We start from the raw sequence: 26,632 nt of genomic DNA, 5'->3' as shown, positions 1-26,632 counted from the left end.
TAGTCAATACTGTGACACTGCTGCATGCTGCGACTAAGGGCGAGATGTAGCAAAGGGTTTTACCCATTCTGTGGCTATGGGAAAATTTGTTGGTATATATGGCCCTAAGCTCCACATTGCTATCCTGATGGTATCTTGTAACCGCAGATTCCTCTCCTGAAGAATATTCTCTGGCATCAACCTTGATCCAGAGATCTTAAAAGCAATAGCTTATGAATGCCTCTAAGTGGCACCATCTTGGAAGGTGACGGAGGACAACACTTTATTTTACCTCCCTGGCTGGCAATCCAGTGCATCAGATTGAAGGGTACTACGAATTGTTCAAATACCCTATGCTCTACCTTTCATTTAATTCCCCCAGGCGTCCCCACTGCCTTAACTTTGACGGACAATCCTACCATCATAGTGCAGCAGGTAAGTTTACCTCTGCCCAAGGGTGTTATGGAGAGAGTTCCAGAGTAAGAAATAGGTGAGGGGTTGACAACTAGCTGCTCAAGGGTGCTTGCCGCATAGGGTCGTAGATTACCTCCAGATTAGGGTTGTTCTACTGTCAATCCTGGGCTTTTCCATCAGTGAACTGAAGTCCCACCTGACATCCGAACCAAAGATTTCCTTCATAGGAGCTATTCTTTCTGTGGTGGTGTTCAAGGACTTTCCATCGCTGCAGTGAGTCTGTGACATTCAGGATATCACCTTGATGTTTCGGGCTCATTATTGGGTGTCAGTGAGAATGGTTCTGGTACTTAATGCCCTCCTAGCCTCATGCATCCTGCTCATCCTGAGTGCTAGATGGCATAAGAGGGCTCTAGAGTAGAACCCTTGGTTTCACTGGGCTCAGCACAGGGGCAGACTGTCTAGCATCATCTGTAACCCCAGAGGAAAGGGCCCAGATTATTTAGTGAATGCAAGTGGACACCAACCTAAGTTCAGTCAGTAGAGTAGCACACAATAATGGTAGATTCATAGTCGCTAGATTCATAGTCGCTAGGGTGGGGGAGGGGATTCATCTAGATTAGGTGGAGGGCCAACTGTACATCACTTTTCTGGAGCTACAAATCATCCAGCTAGCCCTGAAAGTCTTCTTACTGACCATCAAGGGAAAGATGGTGTAGATCCTTTCAGACACCACCACTATGTGTTAGTGCACAAGCAGAGTGGAGTGGGTTATTGAACCATGTACCAGAACCAGAACCATGTACCAGAAGGCCCTGCTCTTTTGAAGGTGGCTGGATCAGCAGGGGATTTTTCTGGTGATCAATAACCTGTCAGAGTCTCTGAACATGAGGGTGGAAGAACTGAGCAGACGTTGTCTGGCAAACCATGAATAGTGTCTTCATCCTTCAGTAGTTCTAGGCATCTTTGACCAGTAGGCATCCAAAAGGTGATGAGAAGAATGCTTGCAATAAGTTTAACATCTGGTAATCGACCGGTGGGGCATTCCCTGACAGGATTTTTTTCTTCACAGCCAATAACTCTCACTGCTTACTGCATGCTGGAGTTTACACCAGAAAGGCTCTTAGGAAATGCATTTAGTCTGCGATGAAACACACACCTTCTCTACGTGTCCCCACCTCTATCTTTCCTGCCTTGTGGCCTGAGGAAGATCAGGCCCATGTTACCTTTTTAGATCCAGAGTGGGCCAATCCGTGTGGACTGTTAATCCAACAGATCAACTTCCACTCCACTTTCTGTGGATACATCCAAGGCTCTGCCCCTTGTTATCTCCTCTTTTCACTTTCTTGGTGACATTGTTTCTTTTTTTGGGGGTCTTTTACCAACATTGTGCAGCTGACAGCGAGATATTTTCCTACTTTCTCACCCCTTCGGTCACTTCTGACTGTCTCTGTCAAAACCAAGCATATGTTCTCTCTGGCTGTATTCATCTACATTCCTATTATTTTCAATCTTCTCCATCACTCCCTACACCTTTTTTCCCATGCACACTGACTTTTGCTTCATCAGTAATAGGAGTGGACATTTTTAACCTCCCCCAAGATGTTGGAATTCTTCATCACCACCACGGCAACTGCAGCAAGATAGCACATCCTAAATTATATGCATTATTTGTCCTTGTATCTCCTTCTGCAGAGCCAAAACACTGATTAGGCCACTGCTTCTGAGCAGACTAAATTATTGCAATGGATTAGGTCACTTTCCGCATAGTACCTCACTCACCACAACAGAACATTACTTTTGACCACTGCAGTCTCTCCAGAAAGACCTGACTAATCATTATTGCCTTTGCATCGGCTGACTTTCCTCTAACAGTGGATCCCTTTACACACATGCAATGTCTTTTCAGCCATTCACAGAGCATTCCCACATTACCTTTCAGCTAATTTATGCAGATACCACCTAAGATCAATCAATTTGCATTTCTAAGCCCAAATAAATCTATTGTCCAGATTTCAATCCTTCCACCTTCTGGTTCCACCTACAGGAACACTCTCCCTCTGACTATCTGAGCCAAAGCAGTGCTTCAGCGCTTTAAAACATAAATAAATACCTTGTGAAATCTGAAGGTCCTGTAGAAAGAGCAATCACTGTGTCTTGATCTAGAAGGCATGTACCCTTAATGACAGACTATTTTCTTCCCTCGTGTTGTACTGTAGTCAGATGTCTGCTTGTCCTTGCTGTTCAGAGCATTTATATCCACTTTGTAGTTTTGTAATTTCACTCAATTGTCCTGTGTACCGAAATTAGACTCTGCCCTAACCAACAATGTTTATTAATGAAATAGTACTTGTTGCTGCCTGTTAAATAAGTATTAAAATATTTTATCCTAGATCTTATATCAAGCTGTGAACTATCAGATTCGTCCTTCAGAAGGGGGAGAGAGTGCACATCTCACAGGACCCTCAGTGCTAATCAGTAAAGAGCAGCACCAGGTAAGGTGTGACCCACCCCAACCTCTGCCCCCCGTTTGTATGAATTGGAACATATTTGAATAAAGAAGCGAAAGCTGATGAAGCATCGCCATTAACACAATATGTTAAAGAAAACCAGAGTTACAATTTGCCAAGCAGACATTTGCATACTGTTGGAAATAGCACTTTCTGCAGAGTCAGGGAAAGGCCCTTTCTGCAGGGTCATCCCCAAACTTTTTGTCTTCCTCCTCCTTTTTTCAGACCGTGTTTTTGCTGGTTTTAGTACTCGGGGCACTTTACCACTGCTAAACAGCGCTAAAGTGCATGTGCTCTCTTTTCTAAACATGGTATAACTGGTTTACACCTGTTTGGCATATTTAATTTACCTTTAAGTTCCTAGTAAAGTGCACTTAATGTGCCCGGGCCTGTAAATTAAATGTCACTAGTAAGCCTGCATCACTGATTGTGCCACCCACTACAGTAGCCTTTCAAACATGTTTCAGGTCTGCCACTGCAAAACCTTTCTATGCAGTTTAAACTGCCATTTCGACCTCACAAGTGTACCCACTTGGTAGGCCCAAACCTTCATTTTTATTAAATGTAACTCACCCCTTAGGTGGGCCCTAATTAGCCCCAAGGTGCAATGTATTTAAAAAGTTGGCCATGTACTTTGCAGTTTAACATGTCCAGATAGTGAAAAACTCTTAAGTTCGTTTTTCACTATTGTAAAGCTTCCCTCCCAAAGCATAACATTGTGGTTATCTTAAAACATCTTTTAACTGTAATTTCCAATTGGCAAAGTATAGAAATATGGTGTTTGGTGTCCCTGGACTCACAATTTAAAATCACAACTTGTGGCGAAGTTGAATTTTAAATTGTAAGCCTGAAAATGGCACTTCTAGAAAGTTGGCATGTTCTCACTTTAACCGTTGTGTGCCTCTGCCTGTCTCTGAATACAGGTCTGGGGTAGATAACAGCTGGCCTTTGTTCATTTCCTCTAGACAGTCACAGTGGGAGCTTAGGTGTGACTTAATAGGAGTTAATGGTCCATTAACTGGCTTGATGGGTGGGGGGCGGAGCTTAGCACTGCTTTACTTACACATGAATAAGGCTGTGCCTCTCCCCACACAAAGGGTTACAAAACATCCTATAGAGTATATGGAGCCAGGGAGGGGACGACAGGGACCTTGTGGACTTCAAAGAAATGCCTGGATGTTTCTCCCACTTTTTAGAACCAGAGCACCATAATATAAATACTGGACACCAAACCCCACCAAATCAGATTTTTCCTGAGACCAAGAGCACTCTGCCAGGAAGAAGGACTGCTGTGCTGCCATGAGGGACTGCTACTCTGCAACTGCACTGCTGTGTTGGCCTACTGCTGCTGCTGTAGGAGGAACTACCACTTTGCTGTTTGCTCTGCTGTGTTGACCTGCTGCTTCTGTCCTGCAGTAAGAAGGACTGGACTTGTTCACTACATCTGTGCAACTAAGAATCTCCAAGGGCTTGCTGGCTTGCCTCCTGTTTTTCAGGAGTCTCAGGGACATCAAAGACTACCTGCAACAGCAACTGGACTCTGCCATCTGTGAGACTACCCTGCCGTGTGGTGCCACCCCAGTCTTGGACCCATGGAAGTGGGCCTAGGGTGCTCTTCCTTCTGTGGTTTTCATCAAAACCGCCACAAAGCAATGCAAAGACCTACAAAGCCTTGCTGTGCAGCTGCCAGCTTCACCAGAATTGACACTGGGCAAGGCGAAGCCCTGCAAAGCCTCGCAGCTGCCAGCCCATCGGAACTGATGCACAACGGCACCAAGCCCTGCAAAGCCTCACCGCCCAGCTTCTCGGAACTGACGCTCGATGACGTGAAGCCTCGCAGACTGCACACCGATATTTAAGGTACTGTGTTCAGTGTGCCCAAGTGGGTCCCTGTAGCTGGCCTGTGCTCTATGGCGGTCGCCCTGAACTTGTGACTTTGTCCGGGTCCAGCATGACCAGATAACTACCATTGGCACTTAGAGCTTCTGTGCACTATTACCACCTAAATCTTTAGAATGGCATATCTCAGGATCCACTTATTGGATTTTTGTTGTTTTGGTCTTGTTTTACTCAAATATTCTCTATTTTCATAACACTGTGTGGCGTCTTTTTGTGGTGTCTTTCACTGTGTTACCGTAATTAAGTGTTGCACAAATACTTTACGCATTGCCTCTGAAATGATTCCTTACTATACACCATCTCCCTTTTGTTACAGTCCGGGATTAAAAGAGAGTCCATACTTAGTCACCCACTATCATTAGGTGTGCTGGTTCCGCCACATTTATCCTGAAAGTTATTAATGGTGAATGTGAATCTTCCACCTACCTCTCAGTTCATTAGAGGATATACCAAAAGTCTGTCCTTATGTTGCCCCAGTTACTTTGTAAGACATTTACTTCCCCTGCTATTACGGTGACTCCACCTTTACTTTGTCTTCTACATTTTACGACGACTATGCTCAGTGGACCAGAAAGAGAAAGTTTAAGTAAGCCTAATCAAGCATTAAAGTTATAAAAAATATCACTAAATAATTTGTAATAATCTAAAACAGTGTACTGTTGTTCAATTTAAGATTGTTCGTAATGTAATTAAAATGAATTAAAGGTTAAAATTACTGCTTTTCTCCCTATTATGTTAATTGTGATTAATTTTATTAATTCCTTTAACAGCAGTTGTAGTGTCAGTACTGCTGAGTGAGATTAAATTGCAAAATTTCGGTATTTCATTAATTATCTAATGATAGAGTTAAAAATCTGATCAATTACGCCCTCAGGGGTGACGTCTTTACCCTTGTTTTTCACCTAAACTCTTTAAACCCTGCTAGTTCCCTCCTAAAGAAAGGCGCCCTCCCCCTGCACTCATGTAAGTATACAGAAATTGTTATGTAAATATACTGCACAAGTGCTGTACTTGCCTCCGTCTGTGCCCTCATTACACAGCATATTCAAATCAACTTCTCCTCATTGCTGTAAAGATCCTCTCGAACTACAGTAGCATTTTCTGCTTTACTTTTTACACCACTTCTGTTAGTTAGAAGGGCAACTCTGAGTATGAATAAATAAGAGTCACGCAGGCCACTGCTTTTGGATGGTTCCCTTTGTAGCTGAGTTATTAATAGCTCCATTGCAAAATTAGTACAAGGAGTTTTACTTTAAATTGATTTTTCAGTTTCCTGAGCTTCACAACCACTTTTGGATGAATTTAGTAACTTTGTCCTTTTACATTAGCTAACAGTTTGAGTCAGTTCATAAGGTAGATACTGGAAGCACTCGCCCCAAGTTATGGAGCACACTTTTTGCCTCAACCTCAGTGCAGGCTTCACCCAACCCTCCATTTGTTCGGTTTTCTTGTGTTCCTTATACATATCTTACCATCCTGTGAGCCCACAATCGGGGTTATCCTCAAAGGAATGATTAGGAAAGGTTATTTTAACACTTCTACAATAAATAGATTGCTTATTCTCAAAAATAGGCTAGGAGAGACTCACAAGGGGTCCTTGCAAAAGTTGTTCTCGCAGTGCTGGTGTCCTGCTACAAAATATTTCTACGCTTTACATTGGAAGCGTGTTGTTTTTTTGGTGTTCCGAAGGGGTTACTGGACTCTTCTCAAGTGGAGTTCCCCTTAACCTTGATTTCATCATTTCCTTGATTACAGCGGGTCACAGTTTCAAAATTGACTGCAGCCTCACTTTTTCAGTATTCATTGGATAAGGGTTTGCTACTTAACATATCCTTAGTAAGGCCTTTTCTAAAGGGACAGCAAATAGATTCCATTCCTCAATATTTGTTTTCTCTTCTCTTGAAGACCTTAATATGATCCTGTTATACTTGGTGACAACTCCATTTCAGATATTCGTAATTTAAAATTCCTTAAACTGTGGTTCAGATACTTCTAACTGTAGATTCCATACCTAAGAATACACCCAGGCACCAGACTGCATCCAGAGATTTTTGTAGTAGTTCTCCTGCATGCGGCCATTGGTGTCATACGCCTGCATGTTGGCTCCATACCGCCCCGTAAGAGAAGGAGCAAAGCCACATATAAGCACTACCCTTGTGCGCTGACATCAGTTCCTTTCATTTTGCACCTTCTTTCCCAGATCTGTAGCTCCTCTTCGGACTTTGTCAGTTTTTTATTGACTCCAAAACATTTTTCCCAGTGTGCTAGGGAACAATGTCCCCACAAACAAAAGGATTCAAGCTACACCGCAAGTTCAGGAAATAGATGTCTGACACACCCTCATGACGTGTGGTTTGACAACTGCACCTTAATGCACCAGAAAGGAATTCAAGACGGGAAGCAAAGTTGTATGCCGCCGAACACAAGAAGGTGCGACCTTTGTGTAGATCCTGCTCCAAGTTGTAGGCTCGGTCTTGGTCACAGTTATGAAGCTGGTCTTTTGACCTCTCCAACTTCCACTCAAAGCCCTCTGGTAAGTCAAAGTAAAAGCGTAAGCATATACAGTGAAGCAGGACTCCATCCATTCTGCCACTCTGACTCAAAAGAGAAAGTGCAAGCTCGTCAAGATGTGAGATGCACTCCGTCAAGGTTGTTGACCACAAAGCCCATTCTTTAGTTGGTCCTGGCATGGCCCGAGTTTCTCAGGCTGTTGTTGACCTCACAGCAGATACAGGCCTCCAAAGGTGCCATGCTACAAATTTCAAATGTGCTTCCAGCTACCTGAGGCATGCCTTCAGTCCTCCAGGAACCAAAGGGGCCTCCAGTCAGGTTATTGCCTGCATGTCCCTCTCTGGCACTGTCTGTGCCCTCAAAAAATGTTACCAAACCCATTCCAACTCTGGTACAGACTTACACTCTGGCACAAAGATCCCTGCTGGGTCCTGCCACTCTGGTGCTGGCACCACTGGCACTGGTCGATGATCCAGTGCTGATGCCCATGTCTGATCCTGAACTGATGACACCCTATGAAATTGCAAAGGTGCAACCTGTAGTCTTGCACCCTGATTTTATCCCTGTACCTCTGCCATGGTGCAGCTACCGGCAGAGGCACTATTATCTCTTTCACTCAGATTCTGATCCCGTGCCAGAGCATTATGAACCCCAGGATATTGGTGATGATTTTGATGGTAGGCAGGATGGGTAACTCACCCTGATTACACTGATGATAACTATGATGATAGGAGGTCGGACGGCCTACTCTCCCCTCATTATACTGATTATTCCTTATACTTTGTTTCACAAAATCCGAGTGAGCTTGATACTTCGGACAGAACTAGTCTTCCATTTATTGGGGTGATTCTGGGCATGATGGAGTTCAACAACATTTTGTCAGGGACGTTCAGGCTGTGATCCTGATGCTTCAGACTAGAGTCAAGGTGAAGTTGACTCTGAGGTTTCTTTGTTTTTTAGCCTCATGCATCCTCCTAATCAACTTCATCAATTTGAGCATGTGAACCCTACAGGGGAACTTGAAATTCTAGGGGGCCCAGCGTTAAGGCTGCCTTTGAAATGCCAATGGTGCCATCCAGGTCTCTAAAGAGACGTCTAAATATCTGTAGTAGTGGCTCACAGATCACAAAATGTCTTGCAGCAGGCCACTTTCTCTCCCCTACCCTGAGAACACAGTGTTGATTGACGCATGCCTACTGGGTTGGGTGGGGTCAGCTGGGGGACATTCTGGCTAGGTTTCCTTTGTTTCAGGTTTGATCCCGGATGCAGCTGAGGCTTCTTGGCCTCTTAGCCTTGTATATCCTCCTTGTCAGCCACACCAGCTGGAACACGTGAGCTCTACAGTGGAAACTAAAATCCCAGTGGACCCAGAGTCAAGTCCACCTTTCTGACACCATTCAGCTCTCAAAGAAGATAACTCAAGATCTGCAGTGGTGGCTGACCGATCACAGCTTGTACCGCAGTAGATCCTCTCTCACTCCCCCACCCAGCTCTGATAGTGGTGTCTGACACATCACTTTCAAGTTGGGTAGGTTAACTGGGGGAGCTGGAGAGGAGTCTGGTATCCAGTGGCGGGCTGGCTTTACATCAGCCTCCTGGAACTTCTGGCCAGTCATCTGGACCTGATGTCCTTCCTGCCTGCCATCATATGGCATGTACTGCAGCTTCTGATGGACAACACCAGTGCCACAAGACACTGCAACAAGCAGGGAAGAGTGGGGTCCAAAGTCCTGTGCCAGTAGGCCTTGTGTTGCTCGAGGAGACTGGAGTATCAGGGCATCTTTCTAACTGTCAATGATCTGAAGTGGACCCTGTATGTTAGAGCAGACGAGCTGAGCAGACGCTATCTGAGCAGTCACAAGTGACTTCTACATGCTGAGGTGGTGCAGGGTGTCTGCTACTAGTGAAGGAAACCTGCCTCATTCTTTTTGGCACCGTTGAGAAAGTACAGTGTTAGCAGGTTAGCATGCTGATGTTTCTGCATGAACACTTTTGAGGAGATGCATTGCAGTTGGAATGCAACAAGGAACTCCTAAACGCCTTCCTGCCACTCTCTCTATTAGCCTGAGTTCTGAAGAAGCTAAAGAATGACTGGGATCAAGTCACCCTAGCTGACCTGGTTTGGTCCATGAGCATCTGTCCTCTCATCAGGCTACCACTTCGGAAAGGCCTCCTTTCTCAACAACAGGGCTGGGTCCTTCAGCTTAATCTATGCAATTTACACCTCTGTACGTGAAGTTTGAGCAGCAACAATTGACTATATTTGATTTTCTACCTGTAGTGATGAATGTCATCCTTGTCGCCAGATGCTCTGCCATGAAATCCATTTATGTTGGGCGCTAGGACAAATTTGTAATCTGGTGTAATGCTTGGGACACTGACCCTTTGCAGGCAAAGGTTTTGGATGCCCTTTTGGTAGTTTTTGTCCTTAGCCAAGTAAAGTATTGCAGTGGGCATCATAAAAAGGGTATTTATGAGCACTTTCAGTTTTCTACATTTGCTGGATCAAAGTCCTTTTTCAAATTTCCTGTTGTGAGGAGATTTATTAAAGGTTTGGCACTCATGTTCCCTCCCGTGCCTTTTGTGATGCCACAGTGGGATCTTAACTTGATCTTGATATTCCTCATGTGAATGCTCCTAGAGGCTGTGCATAGTGGTTTGCTGCATCTCCTGGCCTTGAGGACTGCCTTCCTCGTTGTGACTACATCAGCTTATTGTGTGAGTAAACTGCAGGCGAAACTGCCCAATGCCACATTTTTTCCAGATAAATTAGTGCTGAGTATTTAGGCAAATTATTACCAAAAGTTATGACTCCCTTCAGTATTTAGCAGTCTACCATGATACCCGCATTCTTTGCTCTCTCACACCCCTCGAAGGAGGAGGAGTGACTTCATTGGTTAGGTTTATAAAGGATCATCGAGTGGAACATCAACATTTTATGGGGGTCTCTGTATCAAAGAAAGGGAAGGATGTGGAGAAGAGGATCTTGTTGAGGTGAATAGTGCTCTGCATTAAGATATGAAGCAGCTCCTGAAAGGTCTGAGAGCCCATTCCACAAGGGTGAAGGCCGCTACCACTCTCTTGGCCTACTGTTTATATCTGCCTGGCCGCAACGTGGATTCACAAAGCAATGCTCTCTTGACAGCCAGGCCCGCTGGGAAAGATACTTTGCTCGCTCAATTCTGCAAGAGACTTTTGGTCTGAGCCCACTACACTGACCCTTCTCCTTAGGGAGCTATTCCTATGGTATCTATTCTCAGGTGAAGAATATGCAGTTAGAAGTATCCATCAGAAGGCCAAGTTACTTACCTTGAGTAACACTTTTTCTGGTGTGTATTTGGTCTAAACACAGATAGCTCACTGCTCTCCCACATCCCGTTTCTGTGGGGTTGCCTCTTTTTAACATCTAAAAAGCTCCCAGGTTAATACTCAGCACAATATAACCAACAATTATTTGTGCTGCACTTCTAAGAGTGTGGGAAATGAAAGTACAAGAAACTGACGTACATGGGCACCACATATATATATGGCTCTGCTGTGAGGGCGATATGATGCCACCTAATGATGTGCAACTACAAAATTATCCAGATATAGTTTGGTGCTTCAGGATACTCTAAGGTGAATAATCTATGGTGAGGTTGAGTATCCACCTCAAAGAATGTTATTGAAGATTAAATACTTGTTCTTTTAGTAACCATTACCTCTCTTTGTGAGTAAGCTGCGTTTTCTCTACTTACAGCTTCCTTTTATCTTGGTTTTATTGAGTAGAGTTGTGTTGAGATCTAGGTCTGAGTTCCTGGTTACCCTCATCCACTCTGATGAAGTCAAGATCATATCCACTCCATGAAACATCATGTGGATTTGCAGAAATGATTAAAGAAGGCTGAAAACACACTCCCGTCAGCAACATTGTCTGCTTTGGAGTCCTGTTTGACTCCCACTGTGACACAATGTCTCTGTTCGCAAGGAGGCACCCCTTACCAAGCAGGATGCCAATAGAGCAAGTTTCATTCCACTCTCCCATAAAACAGGTATTTCCAGAATTTAGCGGACGTTTCTGGCAAATGGACAGGTTACTTACCTTCAGTAGGTGTTCTTGATGGGTTTTCCTTCATTTCTCATATTTAATGTTTATTGAAATATCTTTCAGTGGTAAACTGGCTCCAGAAGCGTTCATCTAGTGATAGGTTCCAGGTGGCTATGGAGGGATGCGTGGCTGAGCTATTGAAGCGCGCGGCCGCTGTGACAGAGCAGCTCTATGAAAGTGCACCACTCATCACACTGCTTCCTCTTACTTTCTAGGATCCACGGGGGATAGAACAAAGTCGGAGCTAGAAAGAAAATCGAATTTGCACGACTGGCTACCAAAAAACGCCTTGAGTACTGAGAGGTGGGTGGTGCGAAGGGGATGATGAATCTGGAGGAAGAAGAGGTGCACATCAGCACGAATAGTGCCAGGATTTTCAGCTCTCAGTGCAAAACAGATTTTTTCCTTCTGAAGCACTATTTCAGCATTGAAGAAGGGTTTTTTTCAGGCCGTCAGCTGTAATTCAAGGTCAGGTAACATTGCAATGTTGATTTGCTTACCTTGGAAACGAAGCGCCAGTCCCGGCCATCAGAAAAACCGTAAACAAAAACAAGTGACTTGTTCTAATGGATAGTTCTTTCAGCAGATTACCCATGTATTCAAAGAAGCCATCGGAGACGGACCTGGGTGATCTTTAAACAGCAGAGTGGACAGCTGGCTACAGCAAAGAGCTGCTGCAGCACTGCGTAACCAAAGCAGTCACACCTGGACCATCCACACCCAGCAAGTAATGCCTAGTAAATGCATTGATGGAGCCTGCATCCTGGCATATATAAGAAGCAGCTTCTCTGAGCGCAGCACACGTGGCAGCCCTTTTACCAGCGGGGTGGTGCTTTTTAAAGATCATAGGAAAGCTTTACTCCAAGCAAAATCCATCTGCCTTTTCCTTTCACACGGCGATAATACCTGTGAATAGCTGCTCATCTTAATGGTGCTTCTCAGTGTGGTCAGCATATAAACTGAGGGCTCTTCTACAGTATACACAGCAACGGGGCTGGCTCTAGGTTGTGCGACCGGTGCCACCGCACCAGGTGCTGACTTCCGGCGGGGGCACAGCGTTTGCAGGTATATCATTGTTTTAAAAGCACCTTGTCGCCAGCAATTTTTAGGCAGCAATAAAAATGTCAAGATAACTGGAGCTTAATATTTTGCCTGGCGAGAGATCAGAGTTTGCGCTAGTGAAAGTTTTAAGGAAGCTCACAGGGTTAATATGCCTGCTACAATGAACGAGTACCATGCAGATCACAAAGTTCATATAATGGGGTTACTAGTTTTGTCAATTTTGTCAATAGTTACTTTTAATTTATAATGTAAAATCCTAAAGTAGAACAGTGAGCTATTAACTCTTATCAAAGAACTGCATGCATAGTGCAAGGTATAGATTAGAGTGTCATGATTTTTCCCCAGTCTTTCATTATCCTAATGTTGCAAAAATGATTTATTTGGGTAGAAATCAATTCTTATTATTAAAGAGAATCCCCAACCATGGTGTTACGTTTAAAATTCTCTGTGCTTCTCCAGAACAAGGACTTAAACTATACAGCCTACCAGAATGGATGGCGTGACTCCTACACCTTGTAGTCCTCTGCCTTATGTAACATTTCTTATACACTGATTTGCTCACCTATGATTAATTGTCTCTGTGTAATGTGTGAGCAGTGTAAAGTGCTCTGACACCCTGCACTGGTACGAGTGTCGCTATAAAAGCAATTAAATGCAAGTGATAGAGAGTGGGTATGGGGAGTAAGGGGCACTGTTAAATGGTGGCTGTGAGGGAATCCGTGGCGGGGGTGGTCATTGCGGGGTGCCTACAAACATTGTCCCACTGGCGCCACCAGCCCTGAGGCCGGCCCTGGAGGGCAAGATACCCACTCATGCTTGGAAGAAGAAGGTGGACTCGATACTTAAGAGGAAACAAAGGCTTAACTCTCAGAACACTCTGCCCGCTGAGAATGAAATGAAAGGGGACTGCGAGCCGGCAGAAGGCAAGGGCAGCTCTACAGATCATAACTAGACTGGGGATCTGTGGTGGGAACGTGTCGGCATTGACACTGACATTTTATAGCTAATTGAAATGTGTAATTGTTCTTTCAATTGAATCAGTTGTTGACCTGAACTTCCTGGATGGTACTGATTTATAACAGTGTTGCTTATGGAAAAATGTACTACTTTGTTCCTGTAAATCCGGTAAGAAGTGTTCATTAAAAAAACATTGAGGAAATACCTTTGTCTTAAGTTGCAGATATCTTTGTCACGGTACAAAGGGTCCACCATTCTGTTTGCATTACAAAGCAGCTTACTAAGCACCAAGAGCCTCGTTGCTCAGCTGGGCAGAATGTAAACAAGCACTGGCAAAGCCAATAGTTCTAGCCAATCTGTTCTAAGCCAGATGTACCGCAGCAGACCGAGGGTGCGGTGACAGGGAGTTGCCAAGCATGCTGAAAAGCAGCAGCAGCCTGGCAGAAGTGTGTGTGTGCACCCAGGTGTGCTGCTGGACATCCATAGTGACCATGACTATCCCGAAGTAAAAGGGAACTACGAAAGCTGCATTGGAAACAGCCACGTAGGTGTCACCCATTTACTCTTGACTAAAATCTTCTGGCTTGTGGTCTTTGAATGAAGACGGGTTGGTGGGACGAGAGGATGCTTAGATTGTGGGGCTTTGTGAAGGGGAGGAAGGTCAGCATCCTTACTAGAGAAGGGACAGAGGCCAAAAGACATTAAAGTACTGGATGAAATGCACAACGACCAGAGACTGAGTCTTTTTGTGGTTGCAGTATTCACTCCTCTTGCCAACTACAAATGCAGATCCAGCAGACACTGTACATAATGCTTTTTTTTCGCCAGTGGCTCATGGCTACTACTAGCACGAGGGCCGCACGCCATCACGACTTCCATGCTACAAGTATACATCTGTGTATTCGTGCTCTACGTGCATTGCAAACAGCAACTACTTAAGTGCTATTAACCAGTTCTAAGCCCAAAATGTAAATATCTGCAAAACGTAGTGGGTTGGTCCGAAAATGTAATGGACAGCCTACCAAACCAATGCCCGAAGGGGGCTTAGTCAAAGAAGCCAGTTGCTGAAGAGAGCTAACTCAAAGCCCCTCCCTGCATAGGGTAAAGCGCCCCCGCCAAAGTGGGGGGGCGTGGCCCGTTAGGAGCCGGGGGCTCCGAGGTCCAGCACTCCCCTCAGGCGCGCACCTGTGGTGCACAGGGGGCCGGCCGGACTTCCGCTTCCCTGGAGCAGACGCTGGGTCCGCGTCGGGCCCTGACTGGATCCGGCCGCCGCGAACTGGTGGGGGGCTATTTAATGCCCCCCCCCAAGAAGGCTAGCCCTTCTTTACCATTTTGCGGCGGCTGGACGTGAGCGGGGTCCCGCGTTTGACCCACCCACCCTCTCCTTCTGTTAGGCGGTAGGCATGTGTATTGCGGAAATTGAGATATAAATGTGACTAGAAGCAACAGGGGGGGTCCCAAAGGTGGGGCCCCCGGGAGGACACCTGGGATAGGATCCTGAAGTTCTGAGCCAACCAATGGATGTACACACCAGATCAAGGGGTAAGGGAGCTCAGATCGCTGGGGGGAACATGGGGCTCCAGTTCTTGGCCGCCCCGTTACACCCCGAGTCTGCTTGGTGTTTGGAGGAGGGGGCGGAACCCGAAGCATGAGGACAAGGTACAGTGTAGTCAGGGTAACCGCCCCTCCTGAGATGGGTCACCTGTGTGGTCCAATGGTGGTTCAAGACAGGAAGGGATCCTGTCAGAATTGATTTATGGTCACAAATGCTCATGACATGTAGATATGAAAATGTAAATATGTTAAGTGTTTGGTAAACGGATACCCAGTATTCTTGGGAATATCTAGTATGCTTAAAAAGTTATAAGATGTTTAATGTTTGAATAAACCACTTCCAACTATTAAAGTTGTCGGTTTGTGTATTTCTGGTGGGGAGTGGGGGTTGTATGGAGGCCTCCGGGTCCTAATACATGTGTGTTGTGTGCTGGCCCGAGGTCTTACCCGAGAGCCAAAGGTGCCTGTAGCCGACAAAGGCTTGTGATGCTAAATGCAATATCTTATTTTTTGTACCTTGGTGTTTTGAGAATTTTTAACACAGTATTTTCCTAAAACATTTGGATGATACGCATGTAAAAAAAGTTATTGTAACATTAGTAAACAACGCTTAAGGTGCATATTGTATGTTGATGTTGATAAATCCGCAGTGGGAACCTAACTGGTAGAGCTTCTTTAATGTGGGTTTCTGTCACTAGGTGTTATCTGAACGTGTGACAACGCGTATGTTTTTGTTTTGTTTTTACCTGTGGCCATTAACCCGCCCCGTTGTGTGTGCATCAACTTACAGGCTGAATCCAAAGCCCCCGCTAAACAACCTGCTGATTTGTTGCATCGGACCACATCGTCCACCATTAAAGTGTTGACTAATACAACCATGACCACTAAGGCTGTGTTGCATGCTGTGAGTGATGGCCAGTGGTGGAAGAAGTCCTTAACTTACCTGCGGCCTCTACAAGTAAGGAGCATTAGGAATGTTTGTCCACACATGGTGAAGAGCAGCCCTAACACCCTGTTTCTATTCATATTAATCATTTGTAAATGTGCGGTTGTTTAACAAGTTTTTTTCGAAGGTTATCGCTATGTAGTTAAAATTGTAGTGAGCAAAATTCCCTGGCGTGTGGGCGTATGTATTATTACATGTATAATGCAGCGAAATCATTATTTACCCTTCACAGTTGTGATAAAGTACAATTGATATTCCGCTGGGTCAAACGTCTCTGCTTGTTTTCTTTGCCCTGTTCTACCCTCCTGCACTTTAGAGATTATCCCACGAGGCGCTGTAATCTTCCCTGAGAACGGCTTGATCTTCAAAAGGGCTTAATAATAGTAACAGATAGGACTGCATTTTATCAAATGAATTACTGCACAAAATTAGAGCAAAGCAATTTGCCACAATCTTTATTGATTGCCAAATAACAAGTATGGAACACAACGTTTATCTTGATGTAATTTCATCCTTTATGTCTCAGATATACAAGTCTGAATGCCTAGTGCTATATTTTAAAACTGACAAATGCAGAGCAAACAGCGTTTAGCAAGTGTATTGACTGCAGAGGTTTGTAGATAGTGCTTCAAATCTTAAGTTTTCTTATAAAGCAGAATATGGGTTCAATTCTGACATACGCCCCTCGCTTGTGTATTGAACTTTGACATTTATTTAGATCATACTCCAAATACAACAGGGAATAGGCCTTGGTGGCCAATGCTTGGGCACAGCTCAGCACAGTGCTGAAGTCATTGATGGAAGTTCATTAACAAGCATTTGAAATGCAATGGGTCTCGAGATAGAGCTATTATCGGTGTAAATTCATAATTGGACTTTTCTTGCCACACAAATTGAAAATGAAAAGTAAAACAGTTGGCATAAGTAAGCCGATTCAAAGCACCACAGCCGCCATGAGCGCGAAGGAGAGACACAAACGGAAAAAGAAGTTCGCTCACAGTCAAATGTATCCACAAACGTGCAGTTATCCTTGTAACAGGGTCGATGACCAAGGCGGTAACCAAACTGCCCCAAGGAGGGGCAAACATAAAGCATTTACCAATGATGACAAAGGATTTTTGAAAGGCAAGCCCGTGAACGACTGATAGTGATGGGCGCAAGGTGGGCATGGTCAAAAGCCCACAGACACATTACAACAGGCCAGAGCGCTTCCTTGCTCGACCTAAAAAAATGTGTGGGAACTGGCACGCTGCGTGCAAAGGGAATGGGGTGAGTGATCATGGGGGCGGGGTCAAAGGTGTGTCTGAAAAAACAAAATATTGTGTAAATGTCTTCAGCCTTTCACCTTTGAGTAACTACGTAAAAATAAGACACAGCTTAAATGAAAAATAAATGTAAGTTAAGTTAATCAGTGGAAAATGCACTACCGTACATTATGAAAATTGGGTTAGTTGATGTACTGCAGAGGTCTATGTCTGTAACCAGCGAACCACAGAAATCCTGGTTGGTACAGTGGAGATTGGTGACTTGTGTATGTTTAGTGCTACGATGTCCCAGTCTGTGACAGAAAGCACTATGAATATGTAAGCCATTTGTGAGAAAACAGACTTTTTGCAGGTTTTCCCTCTACTGTTTGCCTACATTTGGACTACCACCTGCTGGTTTTTTGTCTCTCGGAGTACACCGGGGCCTGCTAACGAGATGTTGGTGCCAGTGTTCTAACCTCTTACAAAATATATGTTGAATTAGCTACCCCCAATCAGCATCAGATGACTTACTCCCTAGTATACTGTACCAACGGTACCGCTGGCATGTGAGGCAGGGTGTGTCCCCCCCCCCCCCTCCCCCCCCCCCATGGCTGCAGTACTATCTGTTCCACCCTGTATGTGACAAAGTACAAAGTGGGTCCCAGCCTGTCACTGCAGGCTTGAAGAGCATTTCTAAACTGCAGGTTCGACTTTTCCATTTAAACCAATAGCAAAGTCCTCACTTCCCTCAACAATATATATAAGCCTCCCCTAAGAAATGCCTATGGATCTCTAAGGCACAGAGCTGTATATTATTAGGTAGGACATATACTTTTATATGTCCTAACAGCAAAACTTCCAAATTGTCGTTTTTGCTGTGGAAAAGTTGGTAGCCCCATTAGCTCATGCAGAGTTACTGGCTGACCTCTCAGTCTGGCTAACTTCTTAATGGGGCTACTAAAGTGGGGTATTTCAAGGTATTAAATTAATCATGGCAATAAATGTGACTTGATGACCAAGCTGAATTCAATGTCGCTTTTAAGGAAAGACAACTTTTAGAAAGTTGTCACTCTGTTGCCCAGTGTTTCCAGTGGCCTCACACAGTTTCTGGCCACCAGACAGCTTTCTGCCTTCCTGGAAAATGGTGTGAATGACTCCCAGGCTCAGGAACAATAGAAGCCTACTACAGGGAGAGGTGTTAGCCACTTAGGATGTTGGTCCAAAAGCCTAGCTTCAAAGGAAAGCCACTTTTGGTGAGCAAATGGTGAGCACACTCTTGAAGGGTTGCCCCTTTTTTCAGGTAGACCGGCTGGTGGTGGGAAAAATGAGGGAAGAACAGTGTCCAGACCTGTTTTCCAGTGGGCATAGCCCATAGGTAGCCACACCTGTAGGGTGGGCTTCCAAGCTCCTAGCATCCAAGGAAGGGTTCAGACATCTTAAGAGTGGCCAGAATATTGCATTCTGAGATTGTGAATGTCACACATAGCCGAGGGTGGGAGAGGTCCTGGTAGCCCATTGGCTAGTGACTACATCATCCCCCAAAGGCCACTTTCTTGGAATAACTATGCACCCCTGGCAACCTGAACCTCACGTCATGACAGAACTGGAGAAAGAACTGAAGAAGGACTTCCCTGTTAACCTCAGGACCTGGCAAGAGAGGTTGCACTGACTGCTGGACTGCACCTGCTGCACCCTGGGCTAGCAAAAAGAAGACTGTGCCTGTGGCTCCTGGCTCGTGGAAGAGTCACTCCGGAGATCCAGACCAAAGAACCAAAGAAGTGTATCTAACGGTACCTGATTCAACCAGCACCAGGTACATCATAGCTGAAGAAGTCCATTCCGGCAAGTCATTAGTCACTTTCTGCAACTCGCCGCTTGGTGCCCAAGAGACTGATCCTCGATTGCCAACAGTTACAACTGAGTCTGCTTGATCTTGGAGTGTATTCTGAGTCCAGATTGGTCACCAGATTGGGACACCAGCCTTCCCAAAGTATACCGCTGGACCCTTTGTACGGAGATCGGTAGCCCAGCTTGCCTTCTACTGGCTCAAAGAATATTTTGAGGGCTATCAACCCCAGTGGCAAAAGTTGCCCCACCTTGGAACTGAGGAATAACCACAAGGATACCCTCATTGACCACACAGCACACAGAGCATCTTTCAGCATCCTGCATTCCCAGCATCAGGACCATTCCATTGAAGTCTATGGTGGATTTGATTTAAAATGTGGAAATGGACTTGAGACTGCTTTCGTGACCAGGTGTCAGTCCAAATACTCGTTAGTGGCCCCCTGACCTTCTCCCTGTTGAATGTGATTTCCCCACTTGGGCCGGAGTAGCTGAAAACAACTCTTCCAAACTTTTCAAAAGTTTCTAAACTTTATACTTACCAATGCTTGTTTGCGCTTTGGACTAAAAAGCTGAGATTTACGTTTCACTTAAAAATCTAAATCTCCAGAACCCTCTGATAGTTTTTGCTCATCTTGGTGTCTAATTCATAAAAATATAACATACCTTTATAAACTTGTGTTGGAATTTTTTTCATGTTGTGTGACTTTCTTATTTCATTTTTTGCATTTGTTGGTGCTTCTAAATGCCATACACTAGTTCCCTTGTTTAAGCCTTGGTGCTCAAAGCCACAACTACTCAGGGTTTCGCTAAAAGATTAATAAACAAGCTTGACTGGACTCGAGAACGTTTTTTGCAAATGTATTACATGGTAAGGTCACACAACCATAGCATATAATAAACCACAATCCTCACATCCTTATTTTTAATGTGTATAACACACTGTATAACATAGGCTACTGCAAAATGCGCAAAGAGGTTCAAGATAAAAAAGTGATTTCAAAGTACAGATTTTTGGTAATACCCAAACTGCACGTAGTGCTTTTTTTTTTATAACTGTTCTGTAAAAGCACACATTTCACAGCTCAGAAGGTAACTCCCTTGCAGTACTACTCACACAGAATAAATTTGTGTCATCAGGAAGCTTCTATTAATTCCATCAATTAAAGCCAATACCGGCTTCTAAGCACCCTTTACATGAATAACCAGTTGTACACATTTAAACTTCTTTCAGACATACAGGCGCCCTGGCAAGAAGGCTTTTAGCTCTCTGCCACTCCCTTGGTTTCAAAGCACAGGAGACTCCCTGTCTTAAATTTCAGCTGAAGCATTTCAACTCTTGGCATTAACTGTCTCGGGCCGGTTGTCTTTTCATTAAAAATAAAGGAGGGGAACCGTTTTTCTTAAAGTAACATTGTATGGGCACAACTTGCCCCTCAAATGCCACCCACTTTGACCACTAGCCAAATTAAAATAATAAGACAGTGCTAGACTACTTAGGATGCTGTCAAAGTACCAGACTTCGACCCCTACTGCCAATATGGAGCTTCTAAAACAGGCTCTAAAAGGTCAGCCTCTTCTGAACTGTGTTGTTCCTGCAGGTCACCCTCACACCTTTCTGCATCCCTACAGCTTCTTCACTCCCTCACCAGAGCACCCTCTCCTAGATGGTCACTTTCTCTTGCACACCTTTACGTCCCCCACCTCTTTGCAAGTCACCCTGCCACTCATCACCTTTATTTACTGGTTATCCCGATCCCACTTTACCCTCACCGCTCGCACTCCTGCTCCACAGTTCACCTCCTACTCTTAGTGGTGCACAGGGACAGAAAGGGAACAATGGGCCTTCTGGTCTAAAGCTGCAGTGCTCAATTGTTGACCAAAAACAGAGAGCACTACACTGCCTGAGGGGTTCTTTGTAGATAATTCAAATTGAACCTTAAATAATTCTGTCTGTGTAGATAATGGTGTACCAAAATAGTGACAGGCTTAATGGAAGTTAGTAATATAATGTGTTCCATACAAGAAGAGAAGAGCAGTAACCACAGTGCACCATGAGCTGTTCAACAAACATGCCTTGTTATCATTGAGTAACACAGGGCCTAGCAGACCCAAGATGAGTTCCAGATCAAATGCAATTCCACAGCCCCAGTTTGGCAGTAAAAGAAACAGTAATTTGGGTGCAGTCTTGTACATGGGCCCCATTGATCTACATGAGCTGGGATTTTTGATATCCACACCTCTGCATGTGTGGTGTTTCCCTAAAACCTCATCCACTAGAGGCATGTGATTACTTTGTCCTTACAAGTGGTTCTTATATTTTTAGTATAAATTCTAATATAATATGAATCATTACCTGTCCAAGCTGCTAAAGAAAAACTCCCTGGCTTATTTGGCAAGTTTTTTGAAGAATTGTTATTTATGTGCAGAAGTGCATAATTTGAAAGCCCAGCAGTCTCCCTTATTTTTTTCTCTTATATATTTGTATCCGGTTTTCACCCCAGCAGACATAGAGCCAGAGCCAGAGAAAAAGAGGATGGAATAGACCCTATTTGGAATGCGTTCCTAGGGACTACATTGACCATTAATCTCTCAGCAAACCCTATACCTTTATATGAAGCCCGTCTTAATCCTTGCTAGTTGTTTCTGTACAGTAGACAAGTGGAAGCATGCTTACCTTTACTACTGTTTACTCAAATAAATATGAGGTTCCAATTCCATTCCTTTTTCTCATGGTGTTTCATTGTGACTACACTGTGATTCGTTGAGTAGATTTAAATTGGCGGTTTGGTGTGGAGCTAGACAGATCATTGCGGAGCTCTGGCTTGTGGTTCACGTTTTTAGTCCTTCAGCTCCATTCCAGGCCTTGGCTATGCATCTCATAGAGGCAAATCTGATAATACAGAGTGGTGCAGTTATACTTGACACCGTGATCTCGGTGTTACCAGAAGAGTGATCCCCTGTGCACCCCCTCCATTTTCTGCATTAAACCTTCCCATGGATTTTTGAATCATTGTTGAGAACTAAGGATAAGTTTCACATAGCCTCACAGAGAAACCTGAGGGCCAAATTTTGTTTTAGACTCTGGAGAACACTTCTCGAGTGCCACCTCTGGAAATGTGTATTTTTCAAAGGACCATTCACACACCCTAGATCAAGGATTGTAAATAACTTTGGGCATCTTTAATGCAACTTGTCAACACTGTCTTTTTTAAGGTGGAAATGAACAATTGTAGGAATATAAGAAATGATATAGAGATTGAAGACGCTGTATGAATGATTTTGCCTGCAGTAACATTGCCCTTCATTGCAAACCCCAAGTGCATCCTTGTCTTTTTTGTGAAAGGTGCCTGAGCAGTGATCTGCTCCCCTTTTGTCATTAAGACATTAAGCCATTAAGAGCTACCTCTGAGCTTTCTCAGAGGTAGCTCTTAATGGCGTAGCTCTTAATGGCGTAGCTCTTAATGACATGGCGGCAACAAGCACACATTACGTATGGTCTTAACACAGTGATTTACATAGCTAGACGTATTGGCAGCTGGTGATACCAAACAGGCATTCATGCTGCCATTTACCGTGATGGTTAAGTTTAGTTACTAGAAATACCTTTCATAAGAGAGTCAGCTTTGACCAAAGATTGATATAATCTGTGATAAGTTTAGGAACTGTAATGTCTCTCTGTCTTTCAACAGGAACTACAAATTTTTTATTGTAGGAAAATTTTTCCAGTTTGCTAAACTATGCCCCGCTGCATCAATCCCAGTAACTTAAGCCTTTAGCCCTGCAGTGTGTCCCGTTGAAAGGTGAATGGTCCACCATTATACTTCATCCATACTTGGCTTTGCAGTACTCTCATACAGTTTCAGCTAGGGAGATGTGCTTTCAAATGACAGGAGTGATTCACATGCCTGCTCTTGTATTGTTTTAGTTAAAGAGGTGTACAGTCAAATGAGAGGAGGCGACATCTAACTTCTGAGTCTTGTAGATGGATATAAAATGTTTTTCTGGCACAGTTTTGCCTTTTCTAACTTTCTTCTCTTTGGCAAACTTTTAGCTTGTGGGCATAAGTTACTGGTAATAGGGCTTTTGGAATAAGATAAGTGGAAGAATAATGCATATTCTTTGGTCTCTGCCTCACAAAGATGACATTTGGCTCACCATTCAATACCTAAGAATCCTTGTTAGACTATTCATCCTTGGCGTGGTTTCCCCTAACTTTTTGCCTCTGTTTTCCAGGTTGTTGATGTGTGCTGGACTCTGTTTTTGCTTTTTTTGTCACTCTGGGCACTTTACCACTGCTAACCAGTGCGAAAGTGCAAGTGCTCCTTTACAAAATGTGTATGTAATTGGCTTATCCATGATTGGCATATTTGATTTACTAGTAAGTCCCTAGTAAAGTGCACCAGAGGTGCCCATGGCACGTAAATCAAATGCTACTAGTGAGCCTGCAGCACTGGTTGTGCCACCCACATAAGTAGCTCTGTAATCATGTCTCAGACCTGCCACTGCAGTGTCTGTGTGTGCAGTTTTAACTGTAAATTCGACTTGGCAAGTGTACCCACTTGCCAGGCCTAAACCTTCCCTTTTCTTACATGTAAGGCACCCCTAAGGTAGGCCCTAGGTAGCCCCAAGGGCAGCGTGCAGTGTATGGTTAAGGTAGGACATATAGTAATGTGTTTTATATGTCGTGACAGTGAAATATTGCTAAATTTGTTTTTTACTGTTGCAAGGCCTGTTCCTCTCATAGTTTAACATGGGGGTTACCTTTAAATCTGATAAAAGTGTAGATTCCCTTTGGGAGCGGATAGGCATGTGGAGCTTGGGGTCTCTGAGCTCACAATTTAAAAATACATCTTTTAGTAAAGTTGATTTTAAGATTGTGTGTTTGAAAATGCCACTTTTAGAAAGTGAGCATTTTCTTGCTTAAACCATTTCTGTGACTCTGCCTGTTTGTGGATTCCCTGTCTGGGTCAGTTTGACAGTTGGGCTGTTTGCACCTCTCTCTAGACAGTGACACAAAGGGAGCTGGGGTGTAGCCTGCATTTTCTGATGAGCCATCTGTGCTAGGAGGGAGGGGGTAGTGGTCACTTACACCTGAAAGGGCTGTGCCTGCCCTCACGCAATGCAGTCTCCAATCCCCTGGTGTGTGTCTGGGGCCTGGCCTGGACAAGGCAGGATTTCAAACCAGCGAGACTCTCCTTTTAAGTAGGCCTACTTCAAAGGGCAAAATGGGTATGAGAAGGGCACCCAAAACCAAAGACTTTAGATCAGTTCTGGACATCAAGACGAACCTCTGCCTGGAGAAGAGCTGAAGAGCTGAGGAGGGTTGCTGCCCTGCCTGAGACTGTGCTTTGTGGAGCCATCCTGCAGTTGCTGCTTCTGCCTGTGGAAGAGGACAAAGACTGGACTTTGTGTTGCCTTCCTTCTTGTGAAGATCTCCAAGGGCTTGATTTAGACCTTGCCTCCTGTTGTTGAAGTCTCAGGGACAGAAAATACTTCTCTCTACTAGCACCTGGAGCCTCTGGAGAGACTCCTGCCAAGTGGTGCCCTTCCAGTTCCTGGAACCCTGAAAGGAGAAGCTGGCAGAACAAGACTGAAAATCCACGCACAGACCGCCGTGCAGGGAAAAATTTGACGCACCTTCTGAGACGCGGCTGAAAAAAGACGCGCTGCCGGCTTTGTGGCAGAAATTAACGCTCCACCGGCATCCCGGCTGGATAATCAACACACAGAGCTGGAAGAACGACACTCACACCAGCTGACGGAGGCTGTTAACATTGCAACCCACATTGTGCTGTTTTGCTGAGATCGTGCAGCAGGACTTTCGACGCAAACCTTGCTGGGCACGGAAAAGCGACGCAACGCCTGCCCGGACCCGAGTGCTGCCCGAATCAACGCATCGCTCCCTTGCAGGGAGGAAAAACAACACACGCGGGCCCGACCGGAGAAGGAGAAACGACGCACGAGCTCGCTTGTGGGTGAGAAATCGATGCACCACTTACCTTTTTCGACACACACTTGCCTGTGCGGGTTATTTTGACGCTACCCAGGTACTTTTCAACACGAATAGTGGTTTATCTGTTTTCTCAAGGATTTAAGACTCTTTTTGCTTTTTAATCAATAACTTGACTTGTGTATGTTGGATTTTTGTTGTTTTGGTCTTATTTTATTCAGATATATATTTCCTATTTTTCTAAACCGTTGTTGTCATTTTGTGTGTTTTCATTAAGTTACTGTGTGTGTTGGTACAAATACTTTACACCTAGCACTCTGAAATTAAGCCTGCCTGCTCGTGCCATGCTACCAAGGGGGTGAGCGGGGCTTAGCTGAGGGTGATTCTCCTTTACCCTGACTAGAGTGAGGGTCCTTGCTTGGACAGGGGATAACCTGACTGCCAACCAAAGACCCCATTTCTAACAATCCTCAATACATTTCTGTGTCTCATGGCTCAAAATCCTCAGTCTCTTTCAGAAGGCAACCTAATGTCATTCCTCTACCCCCTGAATGCCAACTTTCAAATACCAACTTGTCTAAGCCTTAGTGGAGTCACCAGGCTGGTGAGAGGAAAGCTTTTTAATGTGATGACTTCTGGCCAACAGAGATGATTGCTTGTGTGTACTGTGTCCATAACCATTGATTTTAATATCGAATTGTCTTTGAAATCTCAGGCAACTGTGATCACTACCATCTGCATATAGTTCATGAAATCTCCTTGCCCAGAGAGAGAGTAAGATCTCAATGGTCCCCACCGTAGGAGGCTCCCACCTTGACTATGGGAGCACTTAATACCAGAGTTCACCCAAGTGTTTGGTTTATATGATCCAACCATACCAAAATGTGGTTGCTCCCTTGTTTGTTACAATACTTAACAATTTCGCCAGTGTCTTGTCCATTTCTAGCTTCTACAGTGACTTCAAATGGAGCACTGCATTGTCTTCAGGTTTCTCTGCACATTGCACAAATTAAAGGTGTATTTTCCCTGGCATACTCTTTGATTTGCATTAACAGTAAAGTGGAACGTCTGTTTATCCATCCATGGTCTGGGGGAAATTACTTAAAAATAATTGCTACATAGTGGCCAAATGCATACAGTAATTACTAACCTTGCGCTCCTCAGTGAAAATTCATATCTCAAACCACTGCCCTCTAGGTGGAGGGGGAGGTGCGAGAGGGGACATTTAATCAGCACATGCTTCCCACAAGACAAAAAAAAATTTAAATCCCTGTTGCACCTTTAGACAGTTATTGCATTAGTATTTGTACAGTCATAGAGTGTGGATACCAACAATGAATGTCAAACCAGATTGTGCACAGTGTATCAAAGTTAAAATGTGTCTCCTGTATAGCAGATTCTCGGTGTAATGGCAGGACAAGTGAAGTGAATCTACAGACTAGAGACGCATTTTGCAGATCTGTCCTGCTGAATATTTGTAAGCTGAGACCAAGCTCCTTTGGATATTTTGCAGGGTTCATCTGAAGTAGTGTTAAGTCAAGGAAGGCCATTATCATGAGAGTATGAATAGATTGTTCTGCCTTATCCTTCTTTGTGTGCTAAGGAAAAACTTGCATTTTTAAACTATGCAGTTCGTTGTATTGCTTAATGTGTTAAAATACACATTCT

General features: G+C 44.3%; 1 protein-coding gene across 2 annotated transcripts in view; it reads left to right on the top strand.

The window, feature by feature from the left end:
* Positions 1 to 26,632, top strand: part of NBAS (NBAS subunit of NRZ tethering complex) — a 1,762,396-nt gene that overhangs the window by 755,289 nt on the left and 980,475 nt on the right. For both annotated transcript variants that reach the window (XM_069235962.1, XM_069235961.1), the window contains exons 35-36: positions 2,787 to 2,888; positions 15,764 to 15,931. In XM_069235962.1, the coding sequence (XP_069092063.1) occupies positions 2,787 to 2,888; positions 15,764 to 15,931 (270 nt within the window). The remainder of the gene's footprint in view (positions 1 to 2,786; positions 2,889 to 15,763; positions 15,932 to 26,632) is intronic.

Source organism: Pleurodeles waltl, chromosome 5 (assembly GCF_031143425.1).
Source record: "Pleurodeles waltl isolate 20211129_DDA chromosome 5, aPleWal1.hap1.20221129, whole genome shotgun sequence".
NCBI classification, from domain to species: Eukaryota; Metazoa; Chordata; class Amphibia; order Caudata; family Salamandridae; genus Pleurodeles; species Pleurodeles waltl.
Note: the sequence above shows the minus strand (reverse complement) of the source record. Positions and strands in the feature narration are given on the sequence as shown.